At 58.5% G+C, this 22,992-nt stretch overlaps 1 protein-coding gene across 1 annotated transcript in view; it reads left to right on the top strand.

The window, feature by feature from the left end:
• The window catches only part of NACC2 (NACC family member 2), a 65,932-nt gene that overhangs the window by 32,349 nt on the left and 10,591 nt on the right, over positions 1–22,992 (top strand). The window contains exon 2 of the mRNA XM_069477104.1: positions 2,875–3,819. Coding sequence (XP_069333205.1) covers positions 2,937–3,819 — 883 coding nt within the window. The 5' untranslated portion in view covers positions 2,875–2,936. The remainder of the gene's footprint in view (positions 1–2,874; positions 3,820–22,992) is intronic.

Here is a 22,992-nt window from a genome sequence, read left to right on the forward strand (position 1 = left end):
CTGGCCGGCTGTGCCTAGCATTTAGTCAGTCACCCACCAGGTACTGGATAGACCCGGCCCTGCCCTTGCTGAGCTCACTAGGGGCTCCTGGCAGACTTCCTGGAGGAGGCAGCAACTAAGCAGGGAGCTGAAGGTGGAGGGTGTGGCTGGGGGGTGACAGCTGAGCCCGAGTCTCCTCAGCTCTTCAGCACTGCTGAGCACGGGCCATTTCATCATCAAAACACCAGGCGCAATGCCGTCTGGGGGGGGGGGGGCCTGTGCCGGCGGCTTCCCCACACCCGGCTTGCCTCCTGCTCCTGTTGGGGGCTGTCGGTCTGTCTGGTGTTCAGAAGCGGAGCCCGCGGTGCGGTGCGTGAATAGGCTCCGCAGATTGGGGGGAGGGGACCCTGGAGTGAGCAGCAGGGTGGTGTCACCTCCCCTGCACCAGGCCTGTGCTGGGGGCCACAGGTCCTCTGCTGGGGGGAGCAAGTCCACCTCTCAAGCCTGGACCCTGCTCCCCTTCTTTGGGGTAGTTATGCTCTTGCCGGGGTCACGGTTGGTGGCAGGTGGGGAAACTGAGGCTGGGCAGTCCAGTGGTTTGCCCCAGGGCCCATGCGGTTCGGCAGCGGGGGGTGAGCCTGTCCTCTGGAGCGGGCCTGGGGCCGGCCACCAACGCTGTCGTGCCTGCCCCTCCCAGAAAAAGGCTCAATAAGGGTCAGACGCTGCGCACCCCTCGGGCAGGCAGCACGGCCAGGTTCCAGCTGAGCGAGTGGGCCGCGAGACTGGCACAGCCGAGTGTGCCCGAGCAGTGGGCGCCTCTGCTGCCACCTCTGCTGGGACCCGCCAGGGCCCGGCGGTCCTTCCAGCTCCTGGTTGCCGGCCCACAAAGTTGCTCTTTTCTGAAAGTGCCAGGAGGGGCCTGGGGCGTGGGGTGGGGACGGGTTTGGGGCTGCGCCAGCCGGGCCAGCTGTTCTGGGACCCCAGCAGGGCAGGGGACATGGCCAGTCCCCCAGGAGGGGTGGTGGCAGCGTGGCGCAGGGTGCTGCCCCTCTTCCTGCCCCTTTCCCGGGCTCCCTGGCTGAGCTCCCTCCCCTCCCTCACCCGGCCCCCCTCGCCCTCCCACGGCCCTCGCCAGCCCTGCCCGCCCTGGAGGAGTTAAGCTCCTTGCCAGCCCTGCAGACTGTTTGGAATAGTTTAAATGCTTTGACACTGGGCTGTCCTGGAAGGCCAGGAGGCAGTTTACTGGGTAATTCATATGCAAAACTGCACCATAAATTTCCAGGCTGTCTCAGTTGCCGTGGCACCGCGAAGCATTTCTCCGCGTACAGTACAGTATTTCTGCCATCTTTGTTTGCATTGCAGTGAGTCATCAAAAGTCTGTCTTGTACCAACACCCGGAGCCGCGCATTCCTCTGGCACCGGCGCTCCACTGTTTTTAAAGCCGGGGCTGGGAGCTGGCATTTACTTCGGCTCCCGAATCAAAGGCGGCCATTCATTCCCGAGAGCTGCCTGAATGTTCGTCTGCATCCGGCCGCTTCATTGAGATGCGGTGCGCTGCCCGGGAGAGCCGGCCTGGGTGCAGCTGAGCTGCGGCGGCCCGCGCCCCGCGCTCTGCCCTCCTCCTCCTCCCCCTCCCGCTCCCCTCCCCGGCTCCTCGCGCCCTCCCCACCCTGGGGCTCCCGCTCCGTTTGCTGCATTCCCGGAGCAGCTGGGCAGGCGGGCTGGCGTGCGGGGAGCCTGCCCTGCCGGGCGGAGCGGGCAGTGTCGGGCCGCCGGCCGCAGCGGCCGAAGGTAGGTCTCCCTGCTGGCCGGTGCCCATGGCCGGCCGGGCCGGCAACTTCTCTGAGGCAGGGCCACTGCGGGCCACTCTGCGTGGCGCCCACCTGCCCAACTCCTGGCGCAGGATGGCTCCGCCCTCCTCCCGGCGCCCGGCGCCTCTGCGGCCGCCGCACTTTCCTCCCGCGGGACACAGCGGCCCTTTGTGCGGCCCTGCAGAGTTGGCCGGCGCCTTCGCTGGCGCCCCCGCCCCCCTGCGCAGAGACGGGCACAGATAAACAGCCGCGGCCGCCCTGCCTCCCCTGCCCGGGTGCCATGGCTCAGGGCTGGGACCCCTTGAGTCACCTGGGCTGGGATCGAGCCAGCGGGGATTGGCCGAGTCCAGAGCGGGTGAGGGGGGGCGCCCAACTCCAGCGGCCCTGGCTGGCGGCTGCAGCACCCGGGTTGGACCTGGGTTGGGGTCCCAGCCGGGAGGACAGAGTGCAGAGGGGCGCGCCCGGGAGGTCTCCCCGCACAGAGGACGCAGGAGCCTCTCAGAGTTCTCCGGCTTCGGCTCACTTCCCCGACCCCCTTCCCCACCCGCGGGGGGCCGGGCCCTGGGGGGAGGTGGCCGGACACTTGCCCTGGTTACCCCGAGGGGCCGGAAGGGAAACACACCAGAAACTGAGCGCCTGCGAGAGCCCCCACCCGCCCCTCCTGGGAAGGCAGTGCCGGGGGCTGCGTGGAGGGCTGCGAACTTTTTCCTGGGAGAGGAGCTGCTGCCGACCCTGTCGGGACGCGGCCCCGCACGCGCCCCTGTCCCGTCCCGTCCTGCCACGGCTTCAGGCCTCTGTCCTCGCCTTCTGCCGCGATGGGGTGTCCGAAGCCCCCTCCTAGGGGTCCAGCGGGGTAGTGCAGTTCGGGTCTATGCAGCCAAGCCCTTTGAGTCATCTTGTCCCTCCGCTGGGGTCCCCAGGGACCTTCTCTGGACTGTCCCAGCAGGGAGGGGCTGGGGGCAGGCGTGCGTGGGGAGGGCTCGCCCTTCCCAGGCCCCTCTCGGGGGAGGGGTGCGGAGACGGTGGCCGGATGGGAGCCCTTGTCCGGCCAGGGAACTGACCGCCGTGTCCCCCACCCCCGCAGATGTGCCCCGCTCGGGCCGCCCCGCGCTGAGAGTCTGAGGCCCGCCCCAGCCAGCGCCCGCCATGTCTCAGATGCTGCACATCGAGATCCCCAACTTCGGGAACACCGTGCTCGGCTGCCTCAACGAGCAGCGCCTGCTGGGCCTCTACTGCGATGTGTCCATCGTGGTCAAGGGCCAGGCCTTCAAGGCCCACCGGGCCGTCCTGGCCGCCAGCAGCCTCTACTTCCGCGACCTGTTCAGCGGCAACAGCAAGAGCGCGTTCGAGCTGCCGGGCTCGGTGCCGCCCGCCTGCTTCCAGCAGATCCTGTCCTTCTGCTACACGGGCCGGCTCACCATGACGGCCAGCGAGCAGCTCGTGGTCATGTACACGGCCGGCTTCCTGCAGATCCAGCACATCATCGAGCGCGGCACAGACCTCATGTTCAAGGTGAGCTCGCCCCACTGCGACTCGCAGACAGCCGTGATCGAGGACGCCAGCTCCGAGCCCCAGAGCCCCTGCAACCAGCTGCAGCCTGCCGCCGCCGGCCCCTACGCCGCGTCCCCCTCGGTGCCCATCCCGCTGCTGGCCCGTGTGAAGCATGAAGCCGTGGAGCTGCCGCCGGCCGCCGGCCCAGGCCTGGCCTCCAAGCGCCCGCTGGAGACGGGGCCCCGGGACAGCGTGGCGGGGGCCGCGGGGGCTGCGGTGGTGGCGGGCGCGGCCCCCCTCAAACTGCCCCGCGTCTCCTACTATGGGGTGCCCGGCCTGGCCACCCTTGTCCCTGGCATCCAGCAGGTGCCCTACCCCCAGGGGGAGCGCGCCAGCCCGGGGGCCAGCAGCCTGCCCACCACCGACAGCCCCACCTCGTACCACAACGAGGAGGACGAGGAGGACGACGAGGCCTACGACACCATGGTGGAGGAGCAGTACGGCCAGGTGTACATCAAGGCCTCGGGCAGCTACGCAGGTAACGCGGCCGGGCCAGGACGGCTGGGTACGGGTCGAGCCCCCTCTGTGAACCAAGGAGTTCAGACTTGAGCCCAGGGGACGGGCGGCCGCGGGAGACTGGTTAGACCTGCAGTGCGGGTGCGGGTGCGGGTGCGGGTGCGGGGAGGGCCCAGCGTCCTCTGGACAGGTGAGGAAACTGAGGGCTTCAGTGGCCCATGGACCTGCCTGAGGGCTCAAGGCCTCAGTTTCCTATCCGTGAAATGCCTGGTGCTGTGTACGCCCTGGAGGTCCCGCCTCCTTGCCCTCTGACCTCAGCTGCTTCCTCACCCGTGAGGTTCCACCTTCACTCTGACTTGGGGGCCAAGACCTGCCAGGGGCCGCCAGGAAGCGGCTGTGGTGCGGAATACGTGCCCCCAAGTTCTTCTGTTAGAGGGAGGGCTGCTCCCCCTTTGGGGACCTGTAACCTCAGGGGTCTGAGATGCCGGCGCCACAGACAGGGGTACAGTCCCCGGAGCGTGTTCAGGGTTTGCCAGGCAGAGCGTCCTGCAGTTGGGGCCCGGGATTGGGCGTCCCCGCAGCCCGGCCGTGTGCCTGGCCCGGCCGCCTGCGCTGATTTGCATGCGGGACCCGAGCGCAGCGGCCTGGACCTGGGCTCGGTGCCAGCAGTGGGCGGGCGGCCCCGGGCAGTGTGAGGACTCTTTCCTCCCCTCCGACCCCCACATCCTTGTGCCCTGGTGGGACACTCCCCCACTTCTGCCTCCCCTCGGTGGTCAGTGCCGTGGGGCAGAGGGAGCCAGGAGCACCGGCTCCTGGTTCAGCCGGGTCCCTCCGCAGCAGCGGTGGTGGCACCTGGACAGAGGTCCCTGCATGGCCAGCCTGGGAGGGGCCACTGTCCCCCGCAAGCGCCCAGCACCCTGGTTTCTCCCGAGACTCCTCACTCTGATTGAAAGGTGTATTGCTGTGTGTGCGTGAATTCTGGAGGACGCTAGCCCACAGGCCGTAGATCTTGAAGGCTTTGGTTTTCTTTCCGTGGCAGGCAGCAGGGCTTGGTTTTTCCTGAGACCAAGAACCGTGCCAGCCACTGAATTGGCCCTTCCAGAGCAGCGAGAACACGTGGCTCTGGCTCAGCCACGCAGCAAGTACAGGACGTAAACGCACGTCCCCAATACCGTGCCCGGGGGAGTCTGCCCGGTGTGCACTCTCCTGTCCCTGCCAACAGCCGCCCAGGACCCCCCACCGGGGGCCACGAGACTTCAGTCCTGGGCAGACCCCCTGGCGGGCTGGGCACCCCCTGTAGTCCCTGAGGACCCCCCCCACCCCCCCAGTGGCGGCGGCCAGACAGGGCACTACGGGTGGGTCAGTGCCCAGCACCACGGAGCGGGGAACAGACTCTAGTCTCTAAACGTCTCCCCAGGGTCCTCCCTGCACAAGCCCTGCCGGTCCAGTGTGACCTTGGCCCCGGCACGTTTGGGACACTGAGGAAAGGTCAGGGTGGCAGGACTGCGGGGATCGCGGTGAAGTCTGACAGCTCATCTCACACACCCGCCCCTTGGTGCTGGGTCGGCCAGGAGCCCTCGCCGCACCTGCACGGGGACAGCCCACCTGCCTCCGCGGGCTCTCAGGAGCAGGGGGACCGTGCGTGGAAAGGCCGCAGGGTGCCGGGTCCTGCCCGTGTCGTCAGGAGGCCTTCGTGCCAGCTCCCCGTGCCCAGACGGGGCGCAGGGCCCTCCTGGGGCCCAGGGGCGGGGACCCCCAGGGCTGTGTTCCCACAGGGGCGTGGCTGTGCCTTGGTGACATGACGGGGTCCCCCGCCTTTGCAGGCGTGTCAATAGTGGGACAGCATGGAGGAAACGGGGGGCCGGTGGGGCTGCCCTGCGTCCCCCCAGCCTGCCATACGGTTTGGCTCTGGGTGCTACAGTCTGGGTTTTCTTGTCGTGGTTTTTGTCTTTGGCAAACCCATAAGTGGGGCAGAGGAAGGGGGTGTGTGAATCTTGGTTGAAATCTAGGTTATTGGCAGTGACGTAGCCGGCGTCACTGGGTGTGCGGGGCAGCGGTGCCACGCGCTGAGCAGGAAGGCGGGGCCTGTCCCCCGGCACAGAGCTGCCCCTGGGTGCTGCTGGGGTGCCGGCCCCGGCTCCAGGTCCCCTCTGTGCACGGGGTCTGGGTTTGTCCCGGGAACGACCGCACACCCACCGGGGAGGCGGGTGGCCAGTGCAGGAGCTGGGCAGGTGCTGTCTGTGGACTGGTGGATTCCAGCGTGTTCTGAGGTGCCCCCATGACAAGCCCCTTCTCGTCTCTGGCCTCAGTTTCCCCACTTGTCAGGTGAGAGTTTGGCCTGAGTGATCTTTGGGGTCTTCAGTCTAGCGCCGGCCGTGGTGCAGGGGACACGTGAGCCCATTTCTGCCCTGTCTCGTTAGGACCGTTGACAGCATGTCCTGTGTAGTTACCTCTTATTGTTGAAATTAAAACCTCACAGGTCAGGTTAATCGCCCCAAAGCGCAGCAGCCCCTGCTGTGTGCTGTGCCGTCGTGGGCTGTCTGTTGCCGTCTCTGGGCCTTCCCTTCACCCCCTGCCTGTGGTTTTCCCACAGGGGAGGACGTGCAGGTCCTTGCTGTTGGGGAGACGCCACCGGGCAGGTTGTGCTGACGTGTGCTCAGCCCCCACCGGGGAGGCTCGTCCCACTCTCAGGTTCCCGCTGGGCGCTGCCCGGGGCGCTCTCTGCCGTCCTCCCGAGTCACTGTCCCCACGCACAGGGGGCTCGGGGCTCGGCCTGCAGGGGCCCGAGCTGTCACTTACAGCGGGCGACTTGCTCCCGGCCCTGTGGCCAGCGCTGATGGGCCACCCGGGGCAGAGGAGGTGCCGGGGCACAGCAGGGACACAGAGCATGCACCTGTCCCCAAAAGTGGGAGTGCCAGCGCAGTTCCTCCGAGGCCGGCGGTGAGATCTGCCGGGGGCGAGGCACACGCGTGCTGGGGCCCTGCGCCCTGCGCTGGGGACTGAGACCTGTGCCCCGGGCCCACCCTGATGTGGGGGCGTGTCAGGGCCAGGGACAGGGAGATGTCTGTGTGTCCCCTGTCCCTGTCAAGGCAGCGGCCTAGGCCGGGCGCGGTGGCTCACGCCTGTAATCCTAGCACTCTGGGAGGCCGAGGCGGGTGGATCGCTCGAGGTCAGGAGTTCGAGACCAGCCTGAGCAAGAGTGAGACCCCGTCTCTACTAAAAATAGAAAGAAATTATATGGACAACTAAAATATATATATACAAAAAATTAGCCGGGCATGGTGGTGCATGCCTGTAGTCCCAGCTACTCGGGAGGCTGAGGCAGGAGGATCACTTGAGCCCAGGAGTTTGAGGTTGCTGTGAGCTAGGCTGAAGCCACGGCACTCACTCTAGCCCGGGCAACAGAGTGAGACTCTGTCTCAAAAAAAAAAAAAAAAGGCAGCGGCCTGGTGGGGTCGGTGCTGGGACTGGACGGTGCCTCTGGGGCCGGCGGGGCAGAGGGCTCCCTGCGTGTCTGGGGCCGCTTCTGTGGTCTCCACTCATTCACGTGTCCCGTGGGCACATCTGGACCCACAGGTCCAGGCAGTGGTGGCCGACACGGGCATGGCCGCTGCCCTCCCCACTGGGGGGACATACGGCCCAGGACGCGAGACGCCTCCAGCGTCGGATGAGGCCCCCAGCCCGGCTGCCCTGTGGCACCCTCAGCAGTGACTTTGGGCGGCCAGATGTTTAATTGTCACTGGCAGATGCTGTTCTCCGTGGCTGTCGAAGACAACGCCGTGGCACTCACACCAGCCACACACTCCACTGTCACCCTTTCCCAGGAGGGACACGTCTGGCCTTGGGGGCTATGAGCCTGAGAGCTGGTGGCCTGGGCCTCTCGCTCCCCTTCCCTCTGGGGGCCACGCTGCTCCCCGGGCTCTGCCCACGGTGCCCTCCGTGCTGCTCCGGGGGGCAGGGGACTCGAGCGTTCGTCGCTGCGTGAGGGCTGCCTGAACTTAGAGAAAACCTGGAGAAAGTTGGGACTGCTCAGGGCCCTCGGGAGTCTCCCGTGCGGCCTCAGCCCAGCTGTCCTCAGGCCGGGACGCTGAGCAGGTGGCTCTGGGGGAGGGTCCTGCACACAGCACACATCTGCCCTGGCTCTGCCGCCCACCCAGCTCCTGAGAGTTCGGCGGGGGTGGAGGGGGCGTGGTAGAGGCCTGTGAGGTTAGTGCTGGCCGAGGCCTGTCCCCCAGGTGAGCTCCTGGGCTCCAGCGACCACAGGCCCAGTGTGGAAACGGGGCTCCCGGCTAGGGTGGTCTTGCTTGCAGCTGCCCACCCCTCACAGCTCAGTGCCATCTAGAAGGTTCTCCTGCCCCATCCGGGAGCAGGGATGCCTGTGGGGGTCACTCTGTTTTCATTTCTGCTGGGCACGTAACGAGGAGTGGGGCTGCTGGGTCCAACGGCACACGCGGGGTTAACTTCCAGTTGCCACCGGGGAGGCGGCGGGGGGTGGGGGGTGCTGAGCGAGGCCACCTCCACCGCAGCCTCTGGCATCCTTCCATGTCCTCAGTTCCTGGCGGGGCAGCGCCAGTGGTCGCCCGTGGTGGTCCCAGCTGCCTGTCCCTGATGGTCGCCGATGCCGAGTGTGTTTCACCTGCTCAGCAGCTCACCTTGAACTTCACTGTGCGTGTTTCTTCCCATCTGTCACCCGTTTGGAAAGGCGGGTTCAGGAGTTCCTCACAGCATTTGCAGACAAGTCCCTCGTCAAACGCGTGTTTTGCAGACATTCTCTGCTGGCCTGGCTACCTTTTTATTACCTTAATGGTATCTCTCAAAGACCAGAAGTTTTAAATTTTGATGAAGACCAATTTATTAATGTTTTATTTTATAGCTAGTGCTTCTTGTGGCCGTTCAGGAAATCTTTGCTCACCTAAATTCAGAGGTTTCTGTCTTTAATGTGTGTGTGTGTGTGTTCTTGCAGAGGTTTTGTAATTGTTGCTCGTGTGTTTGGTCGATGGTTCACTTTGGATTCATTCCTGCGTCAGAGGCGGGAAGGGGAAGGTTCGTTTCCTTCCACCTGGACGTGCGGCTGTTCCCGCTCTGCGTCCCCACTGGGTGACCTTCGCCAGGCCCGGGCGACTGTGCAGGTCTCTTCCTGGGTCCTGTCCCGCTGCTGTGCTGTCTGGGCTCGTGCCACCCCGCTGGGCTACTGGAGCCTTCCGGAGGTCTTGGAGCTGTAAGTGCCGCAGCTTTGCTCTTCTTAGGAAAGTGCTGAATCGTGGGTCAGCGTGAGAGGGACGTTCCTCGCGACGATACTGCGTCTGCTAATCCAGGAGCACAGGGTCTCCCAGGTCCCCCAACCGTGGTTTCTAGTGTGTAGTGGGCGGGCGTTAAGCATCTATGTGACAGCTCTACTGGCACGATCCGCACGCACACCACTCCCGCATCCAAAATGCAGAATTCGGGGGTTCAGTATATTCAGAGCTGTGCAGCCATCCCCACCGCGCACGGCACTCTGTCAGCCCCAAAGAAACCTCCTGCCGCTCGGCAGTTACTTCTGTTTCCCGCACGTTCCTCTCGGCCCCGGGCCGGCCCCAGTCTGCTTTCTCTATGGATTGTTCCGGGCGTCTCAGATAAACAGAATCGTACAACGTGAGGTCTTTTGCGGCTGTTTCTTTCGTTTGGCATCGGGGTTCATCCACACCGAACAACACATCGACACTTCATTTTTTTTTCTCGCTAAATAAAATTCCATCGTGTGGCTACACCACGTTGTATCTGTCACGTCGCCGGTGGGTAGACATTCAGGGCGTTTCCACTTTTTGGCTGCCACGAACATTGACGTACAAGCTTTGACAGACGTATGTTATCACGTTTGGCTACGTATCTGGGAGTGGAATTGCTGGCATTATATTTTTTCGCACATATATTTTCCTTCCCATATTTTGTTTAATCTGGTGCTTTTGTGAATTGTATTATTTATAATTTCGTTTTCCAGTTGTTTGTCACAAGTGTGTAGGAATAAATTGATTTTTTTGTATGTTGACCTTGTGTTCTACAACTGTGCTGCACTCGGTGATTCGTTCTAGTAGCTTTCTGGAAATTCCTTGGAATTTTCTGCCTAGACCACGTTGCTTCTGAATAAAGACAGTGTTGCTGCTTTCTGCCCAGTTTGTGCGGCTCGCCACCCGGCCTGGGGGGGAGACAGGCGAAAGCGGACAGAACTTTCTGCCATGTTCTCTGTGTCGGGGGAAACATTGAGTCGCTCATGGTAAGTGCGATGTCAGCCGTGGGTTTTGCGTAGACGCCCTTTATCAGTTTGTGGAAGTTTCCATCAAGTGACCATGTGGGTTTCTCCTTACTTTCATTAATAAGGTGAGTTGCGTCAGTGACAGTCCAAAGGTTGCACCAGCCTTGCCTTCCTGGGATAAACCTCGCTTGGTGATTTTGTTTTACAGGGTTTATATCGTACGTAAGTTGCTGGATTCAGTTTGCTGACATTTTCTCAAGGAGTTTCACATCTCTGCTCGTGAAGGTTCTCGGGCCGTACTTTTCCTGCAGTGCCGCCGTCTGGTTTTGGCATCGGGATAGCGCCTCGCGCTCCTTTTGTGGCTTTCCGAAAGAGTTTGTGTGAGTTTGATGGTGTTTCCTAAAGTGTTTGATAGAATTATTTTACCAATGAAGCCACTTGGGCCTGGAGTATGTTGCTGTTGTTAATTATGGGAAGGTTTTTAATTACCGATTTACTGTAATTGCTAGTGTTCTTACCAATTACAGTTGACTTTACACATAGAACTACTCAGACTTTCCCTTTCATCTTGTTCCAGTTGTGGTGGCTTTGTCTCTCGTGGCTTCGGTCCCTGGCGGAAGCCACTTTGATGCTGACGCCACCGCCGGCTCTTTTGTATTTAGCGTTTGCGTGTCTGGGCCCTTTCCATCCTCTCTCTCTTAACCCACCTGCGTGGTCAGGTGCGTTTCTTAGCGACGGGGCGCGTGGTTGGGATTTGCATTTTTACCTGGTCTGACAATCGCCTTTGATGTGGAGTCTTTAGACCGTTTACATTTGACGTGATTGTCAGTGGTTTTAGGTTTAGGTCTCCCATGTTGCCGTTTATTTTCTCTTTCTCTTCCTGACTGTGCGGGACCGTATCGAGTGCTTTCTAGCGCTGCCTCTCAGTCCCGCTGTGAACTCACCAGCGAGTCATTCCTCCCTCGCACCGTCGCCCGGCGGTCGCCCTGCGGCTCGTGACTTCCTCAACCGGCCAGCGCCCGCGTGTGCGACGTAGGGCTCTTGGAACGGCGTGTTTTCGCGTTCCTCCCGTGTGTTTTACGTCTCCACACGCTGTCGGCCTTGTAATGCGTTATTACTTCACCGTGAACGGTCAGTTTTCTTTTTTCCAGGTTTCGTCACTTAACGTTTCCCTGCAGCGACAGGTACTCAGCGTGGTTTTCTCAGCTCACACAAACGCGAGCAGGCGTGTGACCGGCTCCACCGTCAAGATGCGGAACTGTTCACCACCCGGAACCCGTCCTGCCCTGTGCAGTCACTTCTCGTCCCTGCCCGGTGCCTGGGGACGCTTGTCTGCTTCTGTCGCGTGGGCGGACGGTGCGCGGTGCCTGCCGGTGGGCTCAGAACGCGTCTGCGGCCCGTGCGTGCTGCTGTGCGTGGCAGCGTCTCATTCTTTCTCATCGCTGAGCACGCGGCATTCCTCCGTGCGGCCGCGCCACGGTTTGCGAGCTCACGCGCCGGCTAAAGGGCGTTAGGTTTTTAGTAGTCATACATCGAGCGCTGTAATATAAACATTTGCACACATGTTTTGCGTGCACGTAAGTTTTCGTTTCTACTGGGTAAGTTAACCCAGGAGTAGGGTCACAGGTCATGCGGTGAGCGTGTCTGCTTTACGGAAACCGCGCAAGCCTCTTCCGGAGTGTCAACCGTTCTGTCATTCCGTGTCGCGGCCAGCAGTGTCCGTGTTCTCGTCAGTTCCCGGGGTTTTTTTCTCGTGGCCATTCCAGTAGGTCTGAAGTGTTATTTCATTGTGATTTTAATTCATACTTTTCTAGGATCTAATGATGTTGAACATCTTTCGTGTATTTATCTGCCATCTGTGTATCTGCTTATTTATGGCTTTGGGTTTAATATTTAGGTCCATGGCCCATTTCGAGTTAATTTTTGTAGAAGGTGTGTCTCAGTCCGTTTTGTGGCTAGAGCAGAGTATGTGAGGCTGGGTAACATACGAAGAAGAGAGGTTCATTTAGCTCACGGTTGTGCGGGCTGGGAGTTCCCGGGGGCTGGTGCGGCCTCTGCTCAGCCGCCCGTGAGCACCTTGGGGCCGTGTCCGCGTGGCGGCGGCGATGAACGGGAAAGCGGACACTTGCAGGGAGGCAAACTCGGGGCATCCTGGCTTGGTAACAACCCACTGACGAGGACACATTCCCTAGAGAATCAGTCCGTTCTCCTTCCCAGAGAGGGACAAGGGCACCAAGCCAGGAATTAGAAATCCACCCCGTGACCCAACCTCCACGTTGGGGATCAAATTTCAGCATGAATTTTGGTGGGAAAAACTCAAACTATACCCAGGTGGGGTGTGTGGGTCAAGGTTTTTCATGTGGATGTCCAACTCAATTTTTGTTTAAAATGAAAAAATCAAAATACGTGTTGACCCACATACTGACCTTACCCAGCTCTTCATACTTTGTATAGATTGGAGTTTCTATCTGGGGTCAGTTTCCTTCTGCCTGAGAATTTCCTTTAACATTTCCTATAGTCCTGGCGTTACACTAGTGGTGAGTTCTGAAAAATTATAAAAATGTCTTTGTATCACCTTTAAAAAACATCTGGTGTACAGGCCAAGGGCAGTGGCTCACACCTGTAACCCTAACACTTTGGGAAGCTGAGTTGGGAGGATCACTTGTGGCCAGGAGTTCGAGACCAGCCTGGACAACATAGTGAGATCCCGCCTCTACAAGAAAATGGAAAAATTAGGCTGGATATGGTGGCTCACGCCTGTAATCCTAACACCCTGGTAGGTCAAGGAGGGAGGATCACTTGAGGCCAGAAGTTCAAGACCAGCCTGAGCAAGAGCAAGACCCTGTCTCTACTAAAAATAGAAAAATAAGCCAAGCGTGGTGGCTCATGCCTGTGATCGCAGCTACTCGGGAGGCTGAGGCAGGAGGATCAAGTAGCCCAGGAGTTGGAGGTTGCAGTGAGCTATGATGACACCACTGCACTCTAGCCTGGACAACAAAGTGAGACCGTGTCTCCAAAAAACAAAAACCAACAACCACCAAAAAAAACCCCACCAAAAACTGCCTTGTTGAGGTATACTTTTATTTATGATAGAAACCATCAGTTTTCCTTGAATAATTTTTCATCACCTTCATTTTTGAAGGGCATTTTTGCTGGGTATGGAATTCTAGGTTGGCAGCTGCTTTTTGCTTTCAGTACTTTAAAGATGCCGCACGCTCGTCTTCTGGGTTGCCTGGGAAACCACAGCCTTTCTCGTCTGTGTTTCTCCATGTCTGTTGTGTCTTCTTGGGGGCTCTTGTGTCTAGTTTTCGGCAACTGGATTATCACATGCTTTTGTTTTCCTTGTGTTTATTCTGCTTAGGGTTTGCTGAGCTTTCTGGACATGTGCATTTATACTTTTTTTTGAAAAACAAATTTGGGATTTTTTTTACCATTACTTCTTCAAATGTTTTTGTGCCCCGCTCCCAGAACCCCAATTAAACTATGTGTCGTTTTGCGGAGGCTCTGATTACTCATTGCTCAGCTGCCTGATTCCTCTCTGGGCTTCAGATTGAATAATTTCTATGGTGATTTCTTCACGTTCACGCGTTTTCTTCTCTGCAGTTCCTTTGTTTTTTGTATCTCCACGTCTGCCCTCCGCGAGTTCCTATTCTGTGCGTAACACACTCACCATATGTGTAGCACCCGGTGTAGAGCTGCTGGCATTGGGTCATTTCTTGGTTTGTTTCTACTGACTTTCTCCGCTGGACCCCCTTTTTATGCTCCTTCACGTGGCTATTAACTTTTTGATAGACATGAGACACTGTGACTCTTCCACCGTTGGGCAGTTCGCTGTCTTGAGTCTCAGTGGCATTGACTTGAGTCTCCGTCACGTGTGACACTGTCGTGCGCCCTACGTGAGCCGTGTGGGCGTCCTCCTTCGTGAAGTGCCTGTGGTCCCGCCTCACCCTACAGTGAGTTTTCTGTCCTTTTCTGGACACTTCGCACACTGTGCTGCGAATTGGCGTTGTCAGACGTGCGGTAAATGCCTTTTCCTGCGGTGCCACTTTTCATTTTTTTAATACAGTTTTGAGGTAGTGAAGTTTATTGTTTCATTAATAGCATTTTTTGTATCCTATGTAAAGAAGTTTTTTCTCACCTTGAGATCATTATGATGTTCCCCTCTGTGTTCATAAAAGATGCAAAAACTCACTTTATGTTGAAATCATTCCGAACTTGCAGAAAAGTGAGATGGGCACAAAGAGCCCCCGTACACCCTTCACGCAGAGTCACCGATTGGCGGAAATTTGCCACGTTGGCTTTTTCATTCTTGTTCTCTGTACACGTGCGGATTTTTTCCTAAACCGTTTGAGAGTGAGTTGCGGACATTATGCCCCTTTACACCAGAATACTGAGCTTTTCTTACAGACGAGGACATTCTCTTACATGGTCACAGCACAGAGTTTGGAATTCGAGAAATCACGTCTCCGTGCAGCATCGTGGTGTGGTCTGCAGTCTGCGTCCACGCGTCCCTGTCGTCCCGACACTGTTGTGTAGCAGGGCTGTTTCCCGACACCGTGTGCAGCCCGGAGCCACAGGCTCTGTGTCGTGCTTATTCTCCTTGGTCTCGTGTTCCGCAGAGCTTCTCGGCCTGTATCTGTCACGGCACGGACCTTGCGAAGCGCACGGTTGAGTCGCGTAGGGGCCCTGTGGGTTTGTCAGGCTCCATCACGGCAGGCGGGGGCCGCGTGTGCGTTGGCTGCGATCACGCAGAGGCAGCATCGTGTCCTTCCCGGCGCTTCCCGTCCGGAGTCGGCATCCTGCGGGCTCAGGGTCGCTGAGGTGCCTTCGATGATCCGGCTGAGGTGGGCTCTGCCGGATAAAGCCGCTGTTCTCCCCTGGTGACAAGAGGCCGTGTGAACGGCTCCTGCATCACCGACTTCTCACCCTGTAGTTTCGTGTCTGTCGGTGATTCTCGCCTGAACCGTTCACTCCCGGATCGTTACACGTAAGGTTGTGTCCGACCCTGCAGCTCTGCTGATCGGGCAGCCGTCTTCTGTAGGACGGCTCTCCGCATGTCCCCACTGGCTTAGTTTATTCCTTCATTTATTGCTATTATTTGTTTACTGTCACTGTAGAGTTTTTTGTTTTTGCTTTTTCTAAAAAAAAAAAAAAACAACAACAACAATTTCTTACCGTCTTGTTTAGCGACATATTCCAGGCTCATCTCCTGCTTTCTAGCCCCCACCCTGGAACCAGTTGTCTTTGTGGGGAGTGGGATTTAGAAGCCACAGTCCTGGTGCTGGGATTGTTCATTGCTACTGGGGTGTCTTTGTTTTTACTGTCTTGTAGCCGTCAGAGCTAGGAGTGTTTATATTTAAAACTCGTTGGCCAGGCACAGTGGCCCACGCCTGTAACCCCAGCATGTGGGGAGGCCGAGGTGGGAGGATCACTTGAGCCCAGGAGTCTGAGGCTGCAGTGAGCTGTGATCACTGCACTCCAGCCTGGGTGACGGAGTGAGCCCCTGTCTCTAAAAAAGAAAATAAATTTTAAAAAAATAAATAAAAATAGAAATGGTGAATTTATATGAATATCTACAAATATCTCCAAAACCAGTTACCCCAAAGGTTCTTCCTAGCTTCCTCTCTTCCTGGTGTGCACGTCTCTGCCGTCAGGATTCCGAGTATGTGATTTACGAAAGGCTTTGGAGCCGTAGTGCGTCTGGGACGGGCTTTGGGATGTGGTTTTCTAGGGCTTGGGAGTCACTTTCTCCCCACGTCACTTCCCGGCTGACTCTCCCGCCAGCTCTTACTGGAGACCGTCTTTGCCCCCTGCGCCGCGGGAACCTCTTCTGTGTGTCAGTGTCAGTAAAACATGTGACTTCACGTCTGGACTCTCTTCTGTTCCACGGGCCTCTCCGCCGTCCCTGCGCCAATGTGCATTTTCTTCTCTGCACAGTGTAAACCTTTCAGGTCTGGCTTCCTTAGGACGCCACACCTGGGCTATTGTCTCATTTTTATCTGCCTTTCAGAACTAGGCTGTTAAATGCCACACGATGCCACCTGCCGGAATTCGGCTGGGATCGCGTTGACCCCGTGCACGAGCGCCTGGCGCATGGGCACGGCGAGCTCGAGTTTGCCCACACCGTTTGCAGTCCATCTTGGGGACACTTCGCCGTCCTCCCCACAGCTTTTTTTAGATTTGTTCCTAGAAACTCATCTTTTTGTTTAAGTTACATAGTATTCACCTTTCTTGTTTTCATTGTTGCTCATATAGAGAAACAAATGGGATTATTTTAAAATTCCGTTCCCCTTGCTAAACTATTTAGCCACTTACCTGCAGAGTCTTTGGGATTTTTTATGTACCTCATCATGTCGTCTGGTCACAATGACAATTTCATTTCTTCATTTCTAATCTTAACCTTTTTATTTTCTTTGTTGCCTCGTGGAAGCAGCCAGAACTCTTCACACGCCCCTGGCCCGTTTCCAAGCTCAGGAAACGCTTCCGGTGTTTCATCCTAAGTGGGCTGTTTACTGGAGGCCTGACTGTGATACGCTTTATCAGACTAAGGAAATTTCTTTCATTTCCTAGGTTCAGAGGATTTTTTTCCGCATAAATAAGTGTTGACTTTTAACGAAAGCTTTTTCTCTAAACGTCTGGAGCGGCCGTGTGGTGTCCGTCTGCTCTGGTGACGTGCAGGGCCGCGCTGACCGCGCTTTCTACCGTGGCGCACCTGGGCGACCGTGCATCGGTGGAGCGCACTCCTCCTGGTTGTGAGTTGTGTCCTCCATTCCTCTGAATTCGCCTTCTGATATCTTTGTCCCTCCTCTGGAATGGCCTTCCTGCGGTGAGACGTCCTGGGGGTTAATCTCCCGGAAGGGGTGGGCGGGAAGGGCAAGTGAGGGCCAGGTGTGCAGTGGAGCCTGGCAGGGCCCGGCCTGGGGACCGGAGGTGCCGCAGAGGGCAGAACACGCCTCCGTGGGAGACCTGTCCCCCGGCCGCCCCGCAGGGACAGCACATGTGACGGGGGTGTCAGTACCGCGCCCCAGACCCCAGAAGCAGAGGGGGTGGGGTTCAGAGCCAGGGCCTCGGGGCAGGGACCAAGGCCGCGTGGGGTAGGCCAGCTCAGCGAGTGACGCCGGCTGTGTAGGGTGAGCTCGCGCTTCTCTTAGCTGCTGGAATTTTCGTTAGGATTTTCGCTGCCCTGTTCACGAGAGAGATTGTGTCTGCTTCCCCCTGAAGGTCTCGTGTTTTGATATTGAGGTCATCTGGCCTCACACAGTGGATCGAGAATTATAGCCTTCTTCAAAAAAAGATCTTTATTTTTTATTTATTTATTTATTTATTTTAATTTTTACTTCTTTTTTTTTTGAGACAGAGTCTCACTCTGTTGCCCAGGCTAGAGTGAGTGCCGTGGCGTCAGCCTAGCTCACAGCAACCTCAAACTCCTGAGCTCAAGCGATCCTCCTGTCTCAGCCTCCCGAGTAGCTGGGACTACAGGCATGCACCACCATGCCCGGCTAATTTTTTCTATATATATTTTTAGCTGTCCATATAATTTCTTTCTATTTTTAGTAGAGGTGGGGTCTCGCTCTTGCTCAGGCTGGTCTCGAACTCCTGAGCTCAAACGATCCGCCCACCTCGGCCTCCCAGAGTGCTAGGATTACAGGCGTGAGCCACCGCGCCCAGCCAAAAGATCTTTAAAAAATGGTCTGGAACACTTTGCTGGATCTTAAATGTTTGAAACAATTCACGGGCAAAGGCATTTGGGTCTGGAGTTCTTTGCAGGGAGATGTTTATTTAGATCCATTTTCTGTAAGAGCTGTAGGAGTTGAGATTTTCTAGTTCTTCTTGTGTCAGTTTTGGTGAGTTGTGTTTTTCTGTAAATTTGTCGGCTTGGTCTAATGTTCAGATTTATTGGCGTGACATGTCCCCACATCCTCTTACGAGCTTCCCGTCTGCAGCGGAGGGGCAGGCGGTGCCCACGGCAGGTCTGTCTCCACAGCCGGCAAGCGTGACGCGTGACGGCAGCCACGGGTGGTCAGACGGCCTGGAACGTGTGCCGTGCGGCCCTTTCCACGGCGGACGTTTGCCAGCCCTGCTGTGCGGGGGCCGCACGGGGCAGCGACCGTGGTGGGGTCTGTATGTCTTTTCTCCTTCGTTCAGGTCTGCCGCCCAGCCCCCGGCACGTTAGCTGGTCTTTTCAGAGAACCCATTTCTGGATTTTTTTCTCATGTGTATTTGTGTATGTTTCTATTTCAGTTTATTTCCACATTTTTTGAGTTGAATGTGCCGTCTTCCCGGTTTTGAGATTGAGCTGTAGATCATTGATTCCTTGGCCTTTTAGAACGAAGCGCTCGGGCCACGCGTCTCCTGATCAGCGTTGCCCATTGTGACATGTCGCGTTTCCTCGCCGTGCAGATAAACGCGTAGCGGTGTGTTGCCTAATTTCCAAACATTTGAGGATTTCTGGTCCCCTTTTGGGTTACGATTTCCGAACCAACTTCCCCGCGGTCAAGGAATGGACCCAGAGCAGTTCTCGGCCCGAGACGAGCTTGCTGGGACTCGCCTCACGCCGCCGCGTGTTCCAGGTGCGTGGAAAGCACCGGGTCGCGCAGCCTGACGGGCTGCGCCCGCGGGGAAGGCGGACCCGTGTTCTGTCTCCTGGCGTTGGCTCCGGAGACTCCGTGTTCGAGTCTCCACGTAGGAACGTCCATTGCTCTGTTCACCCTCCTCCTCACGGGGGCTGCGGATCAACTCCAGGTTTTCGTCTTCCCGTTCGCGATGCCGTTGCCGTCACGAGCAATTCTTCTTCCGTGCGGGACGCTGCCTGCGCCTGTCTGTGGTCCGGTGTCAGCAGAGCTGCCCGGCGGCCTTGGCCGCTGCCCACCTGCTACATCTGTTCCCATCTTCCGCTTTCAGCCTGTCTGTGTCCTCTTGTTTAAGGTTGTCTCTTGGGTTCCGTTGTTTTTATCCAGTCTTAACAAACATCAGTTTGTAGCTGGGGCATTTTGTCTACTTTCACTTCACGTGGTCCCCGACTTCGGGCTAAAGCCACCGTCTTGCTGGTCACTCCGCACCTGTCCCCCTGGGCTCGTGCTGCTCCTCTCCGTCCTTCGGGTTGACCCGGGTCCTGTCCTGGTCCCCCGTACGCGCTCATGACACATTGTCATGCTGCTCTTCTAGGGCCCGGAGATGTCAACATTCTTCTTGACTTAGGATTTTCCTGAAATGGGAGCTTTTGTCACTGCCTGCCCTGACAGGAGGGTGCCGGGCCTGCCTGTGGTGCTGCTGTGTCTTAGCTCTGGGGACACGTCAAGCGCCACCTACGCGCGGCTGTTTCAGACGGTCGGGTGTTTATCCGCACGTCTGTCTCTCCCGCGTCTCACGCGCCTCGTCCCTGAGCCCCGTCCGTCCCCACAACCCGAGTCCTCGGCCAGTCTGGGGAAATCCCAGCCCTCAAGTCTCCGCCCTCGGCTCCTCCCCGCTGGGGCCCCGGTGGCATGGTGGCACGTGTGTCTGGCTGTCCCCAATCCTGTCTGCTCCGTGTGTCTTTTCTGCCGCTTCTCTGTGCTGCTGCAGTCTGGATATTTTGTGTTGGATTATTTTCCAGCTCACAGATCTCACCTGCGTTCTTTAATGTCTCTCTACATCATCTTTTTGCCTACAATTCCCTTATTGCATTTTAGTAATTTCTAGGATTTGAGCCTTTTTATTGATTTTAGTTTTCTGGTGAAATTCTCTATGTACTTACCTAGGTTTCTTGCACATAATAAGAGTAGTTATTTAATTTATTTACTTACTTATGCACTTCTTTAGAGACAGGGTCTCACTGGGTTGCCCAGACTGGAGTGTGGTGGCGTCATCGTAGCTCCCTGCAGCCTCCAACTCCTGGGCTCCAGCGATCCTCCCGTCTCAGCCTCCCAAGTAGCTGGGACCACAGGCACCTCCACGCCAGGCTGCTTTTTAAATTTTTTGTAGAGATGGGGTCTCGCTATGTTTCTCAGGCTGGAAGAATAGGTATTTTAAAGTTGATATCTGTTAACTGTCTGATCTAACATCTCTTTGTAAATTGGTTTTTGTCATTTGGTGCTGGTTTTCTGGTATTCCTGGCACTTTCCTATTGATTGCTGGACATTGTTTGAAAACATTTTAGAAGCTCTAAGCAGCGCTACTCCAGGCAAGGTCTGGGGACTGTTGGTTGAAGACCTTCAACCCGAGGAAGCCGACTCTGCCCAGGGGTGCCGGGCACGGCCTCGGTCCAGGCCGGCTGTGTTTGGTCTGCCCACCTGAAGCCGTGGCCGTTCCTGGGTCTCAGCTGAAAGCCTGGTGTTCCCCGAACTCCTCCTCTTGGCAGGCCCTGACATCTAATTTTGTCTCCCCAATATGTGAGACACCAAATTCTAGACTGCACCGTTGTTAGTTTCCTGGCAGTTGTTTTTTCTGAGTCTCAGCCCACATACGTGGCTGCTTAGCAGGCAGCCGTACCCTGGGAGAGCTGTGAGGCTGCACCCAAGACTGTCCGGGTCTCGGCCCCTCCATCTCCCAGCTCCAGGCCCGGCCGCCTCTGGCCGCTCAACCCCGCGCCTGGGGCTCCCTCGCCTCAGGGTCTTGGCCGCTCACGTCCTGGCTACCTCGGCGTTTAAACGAAAACCCAGCTTTTATAGTGGTCTTTGATGGAGGGGTTGGTCTGATACTGGCTACCCCCTCGCGGCCGCGGGGTGAGTCTCTGGAGCGTTTGCAAGTGGAACGTACTTACTTTTGCTTGGCGAGTGTGCGCTCACTGCCCTAAAGACTTTTGGTCACGGAGTGAAAAGCCATGTGACCGTGAGGCACACACAGCTGGCACCGTGTCTGGGGTGCTTCGTCTGTGTCTGACCGGTGTGCACACATGTGCGTGTGTGTGGTGGCGGTGCAGTCCCGCACCTTGCTCTCGGTTTGTTCTGAAGTGTCCCGGTCATCGTTCTCAGACACACAGAGCCCTGCCGCTGCCGCTGCCGACTAGTGCCACCTGGCGTGGTGCCTGGCCGGGTCCAGGTGGAGGGGAGAAGCCCAGGGAGTCCCCGGCGTTCTGAGAGCCGAGCCGGGAGGGCAGGCGGAGCAGCACGGGGCCGTCAGCGGGTCCCGGTGGCCTGGCCGGCCGCAGGACTGGGTGGGCTGCGGGCGCTGGGTGCCAGCCCCCTGGGGTGCCATCAAGGGCTGACCTCTGGCTGGCCCCGGTGCCCCCCAGCAGCTGTGCCCATGTGCCCCTCTGTCCCCGCTCCGGGAGCCCAGAGGGCGGGAGGTGGGCACAGACCCTCCCTCAGTCCTGACTGGGAATTTCTGTGCCCACCCTGCTCTGTGTCCCCCTGGCTGCGTGGCCAGGCCTTCACTGCGTGTCCCACACACAGCCCTTCAGCGGATCCAAGATGTGTTATTTGCCCAGGTTTTAGCGCCACAAACTATGGTGTGTCTTGGCTAAACTGGTGGCATTTTGTCCTTTGGTGCATGAAGGAGTGATGTGTCGTCATCAGTGGCTCTTTGCTTCCACTGAGTACAGTGTGTTGAAGTCACTTTGGGTCTTTCTGGAACAAGGCAGGGCCCACATGGGTGGCAGAGGCACTGCCCCGCCCAGTGCTGCTGGTGACGGGGCCACGTCCCGGGGACACCGCCCAGCAGGCGGTCCCCTGCACAGCCAGGAGCACCGGGCCGGAACAGGCTCTCCAGCCAGCGGGCAGAGAGCTGGGCGCGTGGCCCCACCTGAGGCTGAGCTCGGGGACAGTGGCGCCAGCGAGGACAGGTTTCCGCAGTGGCGTTGCCCACACCAGATGCCACGTCCACACGCAGGGGCCCTGCTGCCACCCCGGGCTCTGGCTGTCGGGAGCGCAGGCGTGGCCCTGGCCTGGTAGGAGGCGGTGACGTGCACGGGCCGTGTTATAGGTGGCGGGATGTGGCCCTGTGAGGAGGGCAGGGGACTCTGCTCCTCCGGCTCCCGGGTGCATGTGGGGCTCCCCTTGTGCCTCCCACAGGGTCCCCGTCCTGGGAGTGCCCCCCGCCTGTCTGGGTCCCCATCTGCCACCTCCCCCGTGATGTCAACACCCCACATCTCCAGGCTCCCTCCCCCTGGTCATCCCTGTGCTCTGTGGGGTCCTTCTCGGGTGTGGCCCCGTCCAGGTTGCGCCAGGGGGGCAGCTGCAGAGGGGGGCAAGAGGCGCCTGCCAGACGGGCCACAAGCCGTGCGTCTGTGCTGGAGCCAAGCAGAGCAGCCGGGGAAGGGCCGGGCGGCCACCTGGGCACAGGTGTTGTGTGACCCAACCTTCCATGACACAGACAGCTTCATCCCCAAATTGCTCCAGTCGCCGTCCACACCCCAACCCTGGCAGCCCCGGGTCTGTCCCTGTCCCTCTGCTTTTGTCCTTTGGAGGATGTTGGACGGCATCGTAGGCCGGTGCGTCGCCTTGGAGACTAGCGTCATCTGTGTGGCAGGAAGAACGTGAGACTCATCCAAGTTGTGTGTCAATAGTTTGTTCCTTTTGTCGCTGAACAGTCACCGCTGTGTGGATGTTCACGGGGTTTACCCGCCTCTCCTGCGGCGGGCGCTTGGGCTGTCTCCGGTCTGGGGCGTTTGTGAACGTGAACATTCCCGTGCAGCTGCGGGTCCGGGACCGGGACTGGGTCTGTGGCCTGTTGGGAACCAGAGCGCAGCTCCGTCTCAATGTGGGCTGCCCCGTCTCGCTTCCCCGCGGAGCTCGATCCTCGCAGGAGCGTGGACCCCGCCGCAGACTGTCCTCGTGAGAATCCGACGCCTGACACGTGAGGCGGGGCCGAGGCTGCCCTGCGAGCGCTGGGGAGCGGCTGCGGGCACAGCTGTCAGCCACAGGCTGTCCTTAGCAGGGAGGTCTGACCGCGAAAACGCGATGCGCTTGAATCAGCCCCAAACCATCCCCCAGCCCGGTCTGTGGAAAAACCGTCTTCCATGAAACCCGTCCCTGGTACCAAAAAGGT

This window comes from Eulemur rufifrons, chromosome 7 (assembly GCF_041146395.1).
Source record: "Eulemur rufifrons isolate Redbay chromosome 7, OSU_ERuf_1, whole genome shotgun sequence".
Taxonomy (NCBI): Eukaryota; Metazoa; Chordata; class Mammalia; order Primates; family Lemuridae; genus Eulemur; species Eulemur rufifrons.